The sequence below is a fragment of the Lithobates pipiens genome, unplaced genomic scaffold, assembly GCF_037356315.1.
Source record: "Lithobates pipiens isolate NorthernLeopardFrog02 unplaced genomic scaffold, aLitPip1_a1.2 Scaffold_16, whole genome shotgun sequence".
In the NCBI taxonomy this organism is placed as follows: domain Eukaryota; kingdom Metazoa; phylum Chordata; class Amphibia; order Anura; family Ranidae; genus Lithobates; species Lithobates pipiens.
In genome coordinates, this window is record NW_027507748.1 from 389,374,979 (window position 1) to 389,389,270 (window position 14,292).

The window sequence follows — 14,292 nt, forward strand, 5'->3', positions numbered from 1 at the left end:
ACTTGTGGATCTGGTTGAGAGGTACTTGGCTACAGAGAACTTGACCACCTCTTCCAGGGACTCACGGACTTTCCCCCTAAGACCAGATCATCCCCAGTGGCGGGTAAGATGACTCCAAGGGGTGAGGGTGGAGAGAGTGAGAGGGTGGGAGTTCTACCTAAGGTCTGGTGGGAGCAGCCCAGGAAGCCCATGCTGCAAGAGGCAGCGAAAAAAATTATTTGCTACCGCTGCCGGCAAGAGGGACATATTGCAGCCAATTGCCCAGTTGTGGATGAGCCTATGCAATGTGACTTTATAAGGGAGAGACGTCAGTCGCTGTTTGCGACAGTTGCATGCACTGCCATTCGGGGACCTGAGAAACATTTATGTAAAATGTGTATTAATGGTAGACATGTTGATGTGTTGCTAGATTCAGGTAGCCTGGTAACATTGATAAAAGCTGAATTAGTTACTACAGAGGTCTCTGGGAAGAACAGGGTGGCTGTTATTTGTGTGCATGGGGACACCCGAGAGTATCCTGTAACTTCAGTGTTTTTTGAGACCCCCAAAGGTAACCTCTCTCATCAGGTGGGGTTAGTGTCTCAGTTACCACATGATGCTATTGTGGGAAGGGATTTTCCAAAATTCTGGGAGCTCTGGGATTGTCCTGAGGCCCCCATTGGTGCCCCTATAAACCAGGAAGATGACCAGAATTCCTCTGGGAGTGGTGAAGACTCTCCTGAATTTCCCTTGTCGGTATTGGCGGGGGAAACTCGAGAAACTGGGGAGGAGCCAACATCCTCAGATGAAAACATGCCGTCTGTGGAGTTTTCGGATCTTGAGGTTCACAGGGAAAATTTTGCCACAGAACAGTTAAAAGACCCCACCCTAATAAAGGCACGGGAAAATGTGGTGAAAGTAGATGGCGAGTTAGTGAACCCAGATAAGACTTGCCCTTATCCTTACTTCACTATGGAAAGGGACCTGCTATATCGAGTGGCTCAAAGGGCAGAAGAAACCATTGAGCAACTTGTAGTGCCCAAACCTTACAGGAAGTTGGTGTTAGAATTGGCTCATGGACACATTCTGGGAGGTCATCTGGGGACAGAGAAAACCAGAGAGAGGGTATTGCAGAGATTCTATTGGCCTGGGGTCATGAAGGAAATAGAAAAGTATTGTTCCTCCTGCCCTGTGTGTCAGAAGTCGGCACCTATGCCACATTTCCGTAACCCACTGGTACCTCTTCCTATCATTGAGGTCCCCTTTGAGAGGATCGCAATGGATTTGGTAGGTCCGATAATGAAGTCTGCTAGGGGGCATCAGTACATTTTGGTTATATTGGACTATGCCACCCGTTATCCGGAAGCAATTCCTCTCCGAAATACCTCGGCCAAAACCATAGCCAAAGAGCTATCCCTTGTTTTTAGCCGCGTGGGTATTTGTAAGGAACTGCTTACGGACCAAGGTACACCCTTTATGTCCCGGGTTATGAAAGAATTATGCAAGTTGTACAAAGTGAAGCAATTGCGTACATCTGTGTATCACCCCCAAACAGATGGGTTGGTTGAAAGATTCAACAAAACCCTAAAACAAATGTTAAAGAAGGTGGTGGATAGAGATGGAAAGAATTGGGATTGTCTAATACCCTATCTGATGTTTGCCATTAGGGAGGTACCCCAATCCTCTACGGGTTTCTCACCCTTCGAGTTGCTCTATGGGAGACACCCAAGAGGGCTGCTGGATATCGCCAAGGAAACTTGGGAAAATGAGAGTTCTCCTCACAGGAGTGCGATTGAGCACGTCGCCCTGATGCAAGATAGAATTGCACAGGTAATGCCAATTGTAAAGGAACATTTAACTCAAGCGCAGTTAGCACAGCAGAGAGTGTACAACCGTGGGGCCAAGACCCGTACTTTTTCCCCGGGGGATAGGGTCTTGGTGCTAGTCCCTACGGTTGAAAGCAAATTTCTGGCCAAATGGCAAGGTCCATATGAAGTAATTGAAAAAATTAGTGAGGTGAACTACAGGGTTAGACAGCCAGGAAGGCGAAAGCCGGAGCAGATCTATCACGTCAATCTGCTGAAAGCCTGGAGGGATAGGGAATCCCTAGTCGCAGAGACTTTGTCACAAGTACAGCCTGATTGCTTAGTTCCTGAGGTTGAAATAGCAGACACCTTATCGAAACCCCAACAACAGGAGGTTAAAGAGTTTGTACTTCGTAACAAAGAGATTTTCTCTGAGCTTCCGGGACAAACATCTGGCGTAGAGCATGACATTATCACCCCGCCAGGAGAAAGGGTAAAACTAAAACCTTATAGAATACCAGAGGCCCGACGGGAGGCAATACGTGGGGAGGTTCAAAGAATGCTGGAATTGGGTGTGATAGAGGAGTCCCAGAGTGACTGCTCCAGTCCTATTGTACTAGTGCCCAAACCTGATGGGAGCTGGCGGTTTTGTAACGATTTTAGACAATTAAATAAAGTTACAAAATTTGACACCTACCCCATGCCACGTATAGATGAGTTGATTGACCGGCTGGGAACAGCCCGATATATGACAACTCTTGATCTCACCAAAGGGTATTGGCAAATTCCCCTGGCCGAGTCGGCCAAGGAGAAAACTGCGTTTGTAACCCCAGATGGGGCATTCCAATATAAGAGAATGCCGTTTGGGTTACAGAATGCACCGGCAACATTCCAGCGGAAAATGGATAAGATTCTGAGGCCCCATCAGAAATATGCTGCAGCTTACCTGGATGATGTGATTATCCATAGCACAGACTGGGTCTCACATTTGCCAAAAGTACAAGCAGTCCTAGACTCTATCCGGGAAGCTGGGTTTACGGCCAATCCAAAGAAGTGTACCATTGGACAGGAGGAGGCCAAATATCTTGGGTACACTATTGGGAGGGGGGTGATAAAACCCCAAGTCAATAAAGTCGAGGCCATACAGAGTTGGCCACGTCCCAACAGCAAGAAACAGGTACGAGCCTTTCTGGGAATCGCTGGCTATTATCGACGATTCATTCCCCATTTTGCTTCTCAGGCTGTGCCCCTCACCAACCTGACAAAAGGGAAAGAGTCGGTTATGGTTAAATGGTCCCCAGAGGCTGAGGAAGCATTTCAGTCCTTAAAAACAGCCTTATGTAGCCAGCCAGTGTTGTACTCACCAGACTTCTCTAAGGACTTTGTTGTACAAACTGATGCATCAGACGTTGGGTTAGGAGCAGTGTTATCCCAGGTCTGGAACGGGGAAGAGCACCCAGTCATTTACCTCAGCAGGAAGTTAAAGTCCCATGAGGTAAATTACTCCACGATTGAGAAGGAATGTTTAGCAGTGAAGTGGGCTCTAGATTCCCTTCGGTACTATCTGCTAGGTAGGCACTTTGACCTGGTGACTGATCACGCTCCTTTAAAGTGGATGGCTCAGAACAAGGAGACCAATAGAAGGGTAAATAGGTGGTTCCTAGCCCTACAGGAATTTAACTTTACAGTTAAGCATCGCCCTGGTGTTAAAATGGGGAATGTGGATGCTTTGTCTCGGATACATGCGTGTCTGGCTGCTTGTGTTACAACCCCAAGGTTGAAACAAGAGGGGGGGGGTATGTGGCAGCAGGCAGGTAAAATCACCTGGTTGTATTCAGGATGGGAAATATGTGTGCCCTAGATTCAGGCTTTATGCAGACTTTTACAATTAGAGGGGAAGAGTTAATGAGCCCAGCTGAATTAAGTGGGCTCATTAAGGCCTCTACAAAAAACCCCAGCATGCATAGGGAGATGCTCCATCCTGGAACCAGTTTTGTGTGTATAGACTGGGGAGTCTGAGATCTGTTCTGTGCGGTGAGTTAACGCCTGTGTGGCAAACCCCTACAATAGAGACAGGGACTGGGGCAGCACAAGGCTGCACCCAGTTGTTAGACAGGGAGTCTACGTGTGTAGTTAGAGGTCAAGCTGACCAGGATTTATTTTCTTGTTTTATTTTGTTTGGCTGTTATATGTATCACTGCATGTAGCCTAAATAAACCGGATCTTTTGTTTTTTGCACCTACACCGCTGTCTGCTGTGCCTGACTTTGTGTTGTGAACCCATCCAGGGGGTCACACACACCCGCTACCGAGCGAACCCCCTCACACTAGCTAAAGCTAAAAAAAAAAACTTTGCACATTCTTTTAAATTGAACTCGTTGCTTATTATCCTGGTTTTGTCCTCATCTGGATCATAGAGGCAGCATGTGCCTATATTTTATTGATGTATTTTAATTTTGTTTTTGAACTAAGCACATATTTTATATAGTTCATTTGTGTGGTCTCCCATTTTGAGCCTATAAAGTCCAATGCTATTGGCGGTGTTTGAACAATTTAGTTGTATATATGCAAACGTGGCTATGTGAAGTCAAATCAGTTTTTTCTACATTTAATAGTAAGTAAACAAAATTGTTGCAAGAAATAACTAAAATCTAGAATTAGTGACTTTAGCAATCCTCAGTGTATAAAGTAGCTAAAGCATTCATTTTTCTTCAGAATTGGAAACCATTATAATCATCATAGCCATGAATGCAACATGTTATTATTATTATTATTATTAATAATAATAATAATAATAAAGTGTTCTTTATTCTGAATTATGTGACTGACAAATTAATAATGCTAGTAATAAAGTGTTCTTTATTCTGAATTAAAAAATATATATATACAAACACCTTGTTTTGTAAGCAGAGATGTCAACAACTATTTGATGGAACACTTCATCTGTGCTTTCTGCTGGCACACACCTTCTGTACTGAAAGCCCAATTCACAAGACCCAACTCTTTCATATATCAGGGCCAGGGCAAAAGTCAATGAAAAGGTTATGCAAACAGTAAGATTTGTCTGGAGCTCTAGTTTTCAACATCTGAAAGACTGATGTTCATTAGCGATATAGCCGCTCCGAGCATCTCTGGAGATAATCACACAGTCTAGAGGTTTATGAGGTTAATGAATGAAAGACATTTAGCTTACACAAGGAACAAAATGACTTCTTGAAAATCTCTGTCACCAATAAAATATCATTCCCTCTTTCCAATTTCATTATTATGAAGGATCCTCTATTCCATGAGCTCTACTAGCACAATTTAATAATAATTAATTGGTAAACAGGAAAATTGTGTTTATTATATCATTTAGGTGAGTTACATTCATTGTAGAGAAAATAAGCCTACCTTCTATCTGCTAATATTGGGATTCTCCAGCCTTTAACCTGGCTTAGTTTTGTATCAGATAACTCGATCAGCAGAGGCAGTTTGGGGACCCACACAGTCATTTCTAGGGGTGCATTCAGATGTTCATAGGTAAAAATGGCTTGGGCATTCATCGATCCCCTGCTCTCCTTCCCACTTACAAATACATAGTCACAGCTGCTTGATACCTATTAAAAGAGGGAGAAACAGTGTTATAATGGACCTTTAATCAATTTTACAAGTCTGCATACATTAATTTTTACAGCAACAGTATAGTTTTAAAAAAAAGCTGTAAATTTTATCATTAAAAAGCCGTCCTTGAATTCCAGTCCAGTGATTTTGCCTAAACTTAGATGATGTCATCATTCTGCTGCCACCAAGAATAAGCATTTTCACAGTCTTTTCTCCCCCAATGATCAGATTTCTGCATTGTAACTTTGTAGCAAGTCACACAAGGACTGATCTGCGTGAGATGTCTGAACACATCTCACTATGAACAAAAATGGCACCCTCCTTCTGGAAAGATCAGAAGAAGGTATTGTTAGGGGGATTATTGTGAACTTTGTAGGAGGCAATACATAACTTTAAGTAATAAATAAGGCAATAAATTACAGTATTGTACATGTTTTTATTATGTGCGGTGACACAGTTTCCGGCTTCAGTCTCTTTAGAACGAGGCTTTGGCTGCACACGATGGCGCCATTTTGTGTGTTCTCGGAAGTGGATGTTAATCAACACAACTGATACCATAAGGCTGCAGCTCATTACTGGAGTACTCTTTTTCTATGTAAGTGCAGTGGCTACAGCAGATGGGCACCCCAGATGATGTCTTGTGAGATTAAACACGTGGAAAGCCCGGCTAAAGTCACTGCTTTCTATTTCAAGCACTTTTTTATCTACTAAAATGTGAGTGTATTTCCTTTTTTAAAAATAAATATTTTCTGATTTCAAACTGGATTCATGCTATGTGCCTACCTTCCTTTTCTCTCTGCAAATATATCATATTGGAGAAACTATACATTTGTTTTCTTGTCTAATAGCCACCCCATTGAGGTTTATTGTCCGAGTTGGTCTTCTGGCTGGAGGTCGTGTCTGCCCCACAGACTTGACCCACTGGGTGTACACCTACGTGGGTGTTCAATCTCTCCGGTAAGCCTTTTGACTGGTGGTGGATCACATATTAACAAGCTCTGGCATGTTTTGCTGTTTTATACTACATTGATACTCAGTTCACCTTTCAACCACTTTAAATCACGTTTTAGATATATTTATCCCTATATTGTTTGGTCCACTTTCATGGTTTGCTTCATTTACCAGGCTTTTAGGCTTTTTCACTCTGTTTTCACTGGGTGATCTGGCCAGTAACATACCTCCTATATTAGAGTGCCCCCCCCCCCCCCAGATGAATGAGCACAGGGGGCACATTTGGACAGCAGCATTGTCAGTCTCGGTAGGAGGGGTCTGTTAGATGGACTAGCAGATTTAAATTATATACAATTAAATACAGCAGTTACAGCTATTTATTTTTAATTTTTTTGTAAGATAAAAGTTTTACATAAGAAAAATAAAAGCTGATCGGTAAGCACCCCTGTTTTTTTTGTTTTTTTTTCAACACTTAACTGATACATTTGCAATAGAGCATGTTCTGTTTTTTTTTTTCAACACTTAACTGATACATTTGCAATAGAGCATGTTCTGTTTTTTTTTTTCAACACTTAACTGATACATTTGCAATAGAGCATGTTCTGTTTAAAAACAACATACTGATTGCCCAGATCACCAGGTGAAAATAAAGGAAATAAAGCCTCAAAAAGAAGAATTGGTAAGGTGCAATATGATAAATGTTTAATTTTGGGCTTACCGTAATTTCACTTTACTTCCAGAAGGCAAGATGGACCTCATGATCATGTGATTGCTGTGTTTGGCTAATCATAACTAGAGACCAGGATCTTTTTTACCAGCTGGTTCAGTGTGATTGCACACTCAGCATGGAAACTTCAGACCCTATAGATGCCTATTTTCTTAATGTGAAAGTTAAGGTCCACCCACCCTGTTGCCACACACAGCTGAATTATCAGATTTGAAAGAACATGGTAGACAGTAATAAGATAATCTTTTTTTTCCCAATTCGTTAGGAAGTGTGATGGTGGCAGTCTCAAACCCCAATGCAACCCAGCAGGGGTCTCAAACTGATGGCCCTACAGCTGTTGCAGAACTAAAATTCCAATGAGGCATTGCAAGGCTGACAGTTACAAGCAGGACTCCCATAAGCAGAGGCATGATGGGATTTGTAGTTCCACAACAGAAGGAGGGCCGCCAGTTTGAGACCCCTGCTCCTAAGGACCGTATCACTTATCCAAACCGCACCAAACTACGGGAGTGGCGGGGAGTGATGTAACAGTGCTGAAGTGTTTATGATATTTCAGCAGACACCACCTCAATGCCAGTTTTTCTAACTGCATTAACATTTGCAGATGACCATGTGTTACAATCCAACAACCAACCTATTATTGAATAGAAGGAATTGTTATCAAACATGATACTTATCTCATGTTATCAAACTTGATATTAATCTCATGTCTATTGTTTCTAGGAGCTGTAATGTGTCCCGTCAGCTTTTTGCACTTCATTAACAGTGATGTATGGTGTCTAACTGTTCACCATTTTCTTTCACAATTGGATAGATGCTTGTTATGAATGTATCTTTTATTATAAACAGGAGTATGGATTATGAATGCATTTGACAGCTGGACATGTATGGAAATGGCAGTTTCAGGTCAAGTAGAAGCAGATTCAAATATTTGCTATTAATTGGTTTTATGATAGCCAATTACAAGGCTTTAGGCTTTTGGAGGTTTACAACCCCCAATTATGTGAAGGTGCATTAGAGCTTGCTGAATGCTCTGCTAGAAGTCTTAAAACATGGCAATTTTGGGATCGGTGAGGCTGTGCAGATTTTACTTGGTACCGTTTGGGCATTCCAACCACATTCACTTGAGCTGGTTATTTTCTAGTGTGAGCTGTTAAACCTTTTCTGTGACTTTTAAAAGTTGTCATTCTTTGCTGCAGTACAAACATCTGATTTAAATCTAAACAGTTTGTTGCAGACTTGCACATTTTAGAGAATTAAGGGTTGCACTGTGCTCATTATGAATCCCCATTCACTTCACTCAGTTTAGGGTTCATCAGACCACATTATCGTCACAGGAAGAATGTAATAAGGATTGAGTTTTCAACTGCTACCAATTGGTTAACAATGGAAAACAACTGCTGTGCAATTTTCCTTTGTTACTTCCCATGGCGTGCAGTCATATAGAGTTGGTGGGGTTTCAGTTGTTATTTTTACAGATTTTTTTTTTTTTTTTATGAGAAATATCTGTTTCAAGCAGAAGAATCCATGCTTTAAAAATGTTTTATACAAAAGGTATGCCAATATACACAGTCCATCCATAGTAAGAGACAAGTTCAGTCACCAATAAGCAGAAGAGAGTTACAGTCAAGAAGAAGGAGCATTGAAAGTGATATGTGCACTTTTTAATGTTTTATTTACGGTAGGTCATTTTAGCACAGACAACTTTAATATTTGTGCATCTGTAGTTTGTATTTAGGGATCTGTTCTACCGAACATATATGAAGGATTCATTCCTGTTACAAAGGTCAGGATTTTTTAAAAAGAACTTCGGAGCATATATACACTGTATTGTCAAAAGTATTGGGATGCCTGCCTTTACACACAGTCTTAGTCTTTTAGGGTTCAATATTGAGTTGGCCCACCCTTTGCAGCTATAACAGCTTCAACTCTTCTGGGAAGGCTGTCCACAAGGTATAGGAGTATGCCTATGGGAATGTTTGACCATTCTTCCAGAAGTGCATTTGTGAAGTCAGGCTCTGATGTTGGACACAACATCATGCAGGCCTGGCTCGCAGTCTCCACTCAAATTCATCTCAAATGTGTTCTATCAGGTTGAGGTCAAGACTCTGTGCAGGCCAGTCATGTTCCTCCACCCCAAACTCGCTCATCCATGTCTATATGGACCAGAAGGAGGCTACAGTTTGCTGAAGACAAGCAGACTAAGGACATGGATTACAAGTGTGTCTTGCTTACAGTCAAGCATGGGGGTGGGAGTGTCATGATCTAGGGCTGCATGAGTGCTGCCAGCACTGGGGAGCTACAGTTCATTGAGGGAACCATGAATGCCAACATGTACTGTGACATACTGAAGCAGAGCATGATCCCCTCCCTTCGGAGACTGGGCAGCAGGGCAGTATGCCAACATGATAATGATCCCAAACACACCTCCTAGATGACCACTGCCTTGCTAAAGTAGCTGAAGTAGCTAAAGTAGCTGAGGGTAAAGGTAGCGGGCTGGCCAAGCTGGTCCCCAGACTTAAACCCTATTGAGCATCTGTGGGGCATCCTTAAATGGAAGGTGGAGGAGCTCAAGGTCTCTAACATCCACCAGGTCCATGATGTTGTCATGGAGGAGTGGAAGAGGACTCCAGTTGCAACCTGTGAAGCTATGGTGAACTCCATGCCCAAGAGAGTTAAGGCAATGCTGAAAAATAATGGTGGCAACACAAAATGTTGACACTTTGGGCCCAGTTTGGATATTTTCCTTTAGATGTGTACTCACTTTTATTGCAAGTGGTTTAGACATTAACGGCTGTGTGTTGAGTTATTTTGAGGAGACAGCAAATGTACAGTTATACAAGCTGTACACTCACTAGTTTACATTGTAGCAAAGTATCATTTCTTCAGTGTTGTCACATGAAAAGATAGAATAAAATATTTACAAGAATGTGAGGAGTGTACTCAGTTTTGTGAGATACTGTATATAAATTATCAATATATAGAATGCAGGAAAACAATCCAATTTAACTTTGCTGAGGTCAGATGAGTAAAACATGAATATTAATTGAGTGCAACGATTTTCTGTGCTTTGTTCTGTCATTATGTCTTTGTTTCCTCTTTTTTGCATAGACCCAATATATGTAGTTTTTGAACTAATATTTTTTAAGAAAGCCATTCAATAAAGAATATAGAGCGTTAGGGAAGCCAAAAATCTATAATATGGCCAAGGATGCCAATTGCACATTGTGGCATTATAGCTGTTCTGTTACAGAGGTTTATATTCTATTATAATTTTTGTAAGTGTAGAAATGTTTGATACATGTATTCACAAAGAGCTTTTCATGGCAATCTCAATAATACATTGTATTTTTAATAGAGAAGCCGTGATGTGCTTTCTTTGCTAAAGTCAATCACACTTCATAATTCATGCATGATACAACATTATTTTAATCAGTTAAGGAAACTATGGCTACAGTTTTAGCTACACTTAAATGCATTGTAAATGATCATACGGTGTGATAAACTTACAAGAAAGACGCATTTATGTGGGTGGAAAGGATAAAATAAAGTGCTTTATTAAAATATATATGTCAAAAAATTGCAATAAAGAAATAATTAAAGGAATTGAACCTGACAATGTTCTTAGAGTATGCATTTGTTGAAAATGATCTAGTCTTGCCATTACAGATTGGTCACCTCACCAACTCTTTTCAGTTATCCTTCAAAATAGCAAGTAGGGGAACCTAGATCTGTACCTAGGCAGGCATGAGAACTCAATGTGGCCCACAAATGCAGAGATTACTATGCGTTTGCACAACAGCCTAATACATTTTACATAGATAGATAGATAGATAGATAGATAGATAGATAGATAGATAGATAGATAGATAGATAGATAGATTTTTTTGTTTAATGGGAAGCTGGGTAGGTGCTTGAATTTGATTTTATATCAGAAATTCACTGTGGAGTTGAGCTCAGACTGGAAAAAGGAGAAACAAGATAAGGAGCCAACTGTGCCATAGTGCTAACCCTAACAAGGGATATGGTTATTGTAAGTAAATAGCAGGGTGACTCAATGATAAGCTTATTGGTATGCTGATTAATTTAGCAGTCTTTTTTTTCACATTTGAATCATAGCTTAGTGGTTACTAAACCCACCATGAAAAATGTAATATATTGTAGCTTATCGATCATTTGATGTGGTGGCCCCATTCGTTTTCTTTTTATTTCCAGGCTTACTTCATAACTTTAATCTGGTGATGGGCCAGTAACATAGCCCCTGCCTTAAGATCGCTACATTTAGCCCTTGTACACAGTCGGAGAATCAGTCGGAATGTGTCCTATCGGACCATGTCGTTGGATAATCCAACTGTGTGTGGTATGCATCGGACTGATTCCGTCGGAATATCCGTCGGACCCAATTTTCCAACATGTTGGAAATATTTCCCGACCAACTGGGCCGGTCGGACATATTCCGATCATGTGTAGCGAATTTTGATCGGACCAAGTGCCACGCATGCTCAGATCAAATTCCTACATCAAAGCTATTGGCTACTAGCCTGAATGTAGTCCCATCGTAACGAAATTACGTCATCACGTTCTGAAAGATCGGATTTTTCGACAACTTAGTCCGACCGTGTGTATGCAACAGTTTCGGACAAGATCCGAAGCACAAAATCCAACAGAGAAAATCCGACAGATTTGGTTGTCGAAATCACCAACCGTGTGTACAGGGGCTTACTCTTCCACTGTGTCGATGAAGAGGCAACAGCAGCATTATCAATCAGTAGTGAGGGAAGTGTTATATGGACGATTTAGATTACCTTGTTTTAACAATTTAAAGCCAAACCCCAGCTAACACCAATAACGCTGTTACAGTTATAGTTTTTTTTCCTTTTAGGACAAAGGTGGTCATTTTAAGCAGCTGTCAGTGTTAAATGAATTGTCTGAACCTTTTAACTGCCATTTTTGCTAGACAGCTTGGCCTGTTAAAGGAAGTTGAAAAAAAGTAATTACTGGCTGGATCACCAGGTAAATAAACTCAGCAAAGACTACTTTGTTAATCTCACTGACAGACTGAATCATATATGTTATTTTTTATTATGGTCATACACTTTAACAAATGGGTATCCCTAGTCTCAAACTGTAAATCATAACTAAGTACAGGTTTATATGACAGGAGCTAAGCCTAAATGCTTGATATTGTTATAACGAATCCTGCACTGCTTATTGAACCTGCAATTAAGATGGTTTCCAATGAACCCCTCATGGACGGTGCTTGTTACTCACATCAGTGTTGAAGTAAACACTTAACAAAACATCAGTATAAATAAACCAACTAGTAAGGACTTGAACTTAGAAGGACCTTTACAGGAGCAGGAAAAGCCCCAATGTGTATATGAATACTGTGGTAAAGGGCTCTCCTAATGCAATCACTAGAATGCAAAAAGTGATTTATACAAATAGTATGTATACATTCAAAACCATGTATAAACGTGTATTAGTGAATGGCCTCACTTTATACATGTGCACACATGTCTCAGAAAATATAATTTATATATTTATGATTGCTCAAACAAATATATCATGAAAGTTCAAAACAGCTCCAAAATTCTTTGTAAATGATTCCACTCCAACACTATGTGAGAAATAAAATCCTTGTTTCAAATTATTATTATTATTATTATACAGGATTTATATAGCGCCAACAGTTTGTGCAGCGCTTTACAACATGAGGGCAGTACACTTACAATACAAATCAAACCAAACCAATAAAATGTTTGACTTTTCACCCAAAGTGATACAAATTGCACTCACCAGATGGTCCTGGCCAACAAGTGACCATAAGACGTGAAGTACTAGGATTGGAGGAGGTACTTCATGTCTTATGGTCACTTGTTGGCCAGGACTATCTGGTGAGTGCAATTTGTTGTCACTTTGGGTGAAAAGTCACAAATATTATTTGGAACATGGATTTTATTTCTCACATGGTGTTGGAGTGGAATGGTTTAGAAAGAATTTTGGAGCTGTTTTGAACTTTTCATGATATATTTGTTTGAGCAATCATAAATATATTAGTTATTTTTTTCTGAGACATTTATGCACATTAGTGAAGCCATTGACTAATACATGTTTCTACATGGTTTTGAATGTATACATACTATTTGTATATATCACTTTTTGCATTCTAATGATTGCATTGGGAGCGCCCTTTACCACAGCATTCATTCTTCGTTAGTCTTCACTAATTTCAGGTGCAGCAACCCTTCTTTCCTTTTTGTTTTATTATTGGAGCCGGTTCCATTTATTTATTATGTGTATATATCCTTAAGAATAATGTCTATAAAATATGAGCTCTCTGCTTCTAAAGGAATATAAGCTAGATCCTGGCATATTCTATGTGGAATGTAAAGGAGTATGACCTAGCTGATCTTTTCAGTATAATGGGATTTCTGATGGCTTTCTATGGGTTAAGGCATACTACTGTGCTTTGCTTAGTGTTATTAAACTCAACAGTTTTCTTAAGCCCAGAAAATTACCAGGTTGCCTGCTGTGTGCTATATTGAAAAACTGTCAAACTGCAAAGCAAGAGGATGTTCAGCATAACTGGGAGCCCAGAGTGCCCTCACAACCAGAGTGTTTTTAAATATTCCTATATACAGAAGCCATTTCTACTGCGTGCTTTCCATTTAAGATGCACAGTGTGAGCTAAGCTTGATGCAGTAGTATGACCTTAAAGAAGACCTTGCTAATCTCTGTGATGAATTGACAGCTTACTTAAACAAGTGGGAGCAAAGTATTTTAAGTTCAACCTCATGTATTTTAACTCGGCATACAGAGCAATCAAGGCTCTGGATCTGGAAAGTTGCATGTATCCATGGATACCATTATCATTAAGGACATGTTCTTATACAGCCCAAATGGAAGCATCTCCATGGTAGAAATAGGCAGGCATAAGCAGCTGCTGGAAGATGAAACACTTAGCTGATATTGTGCCAATTACAAATCACTGCGGCTAATCTGCCGCATGACCTCATATCTTTTAAAAAAGACATACAGAAGGAACTGCAGCCAGTCTTATGAATTGATCATCATGCATTCTAATGAAGTCTATGGACTATAACACTAATAAACTGATGCATTATTAGGGCGAGGACTTGCATTGCAATAATACAAAACCTGCCATTCATGACATAAAAAAAGCCATGCACATTTATCACACAGTGCATGCAGACATCTTGAAAGT

At 40.4% G+C, this 14,292-nt stretch overlaps 1 protein-coding gene across 1 annotated transcript in view; it reads right to left on the reverse strand.

Moving 5' to 3' along the window:
* TMEM132E (transmembrane protein 132E) overlaps positions 1 to 14,292 on the reverse strand; it is a 678,956-nt gene that overhangs the window by 61,631 nt on the left and 603,033 nt on the right. Inside the window, exon 6 of the mRNA XM_077482285.1 lies at positions 5,177 to 5,382. Coding sequence (XP_077338411.1) covers positions 5,177 to 5,382 — 206 coding nt within the window. The remainder of the gene's footprint in view (positions 1 to 5,176; positions 5,383 to 14,292) is intronic.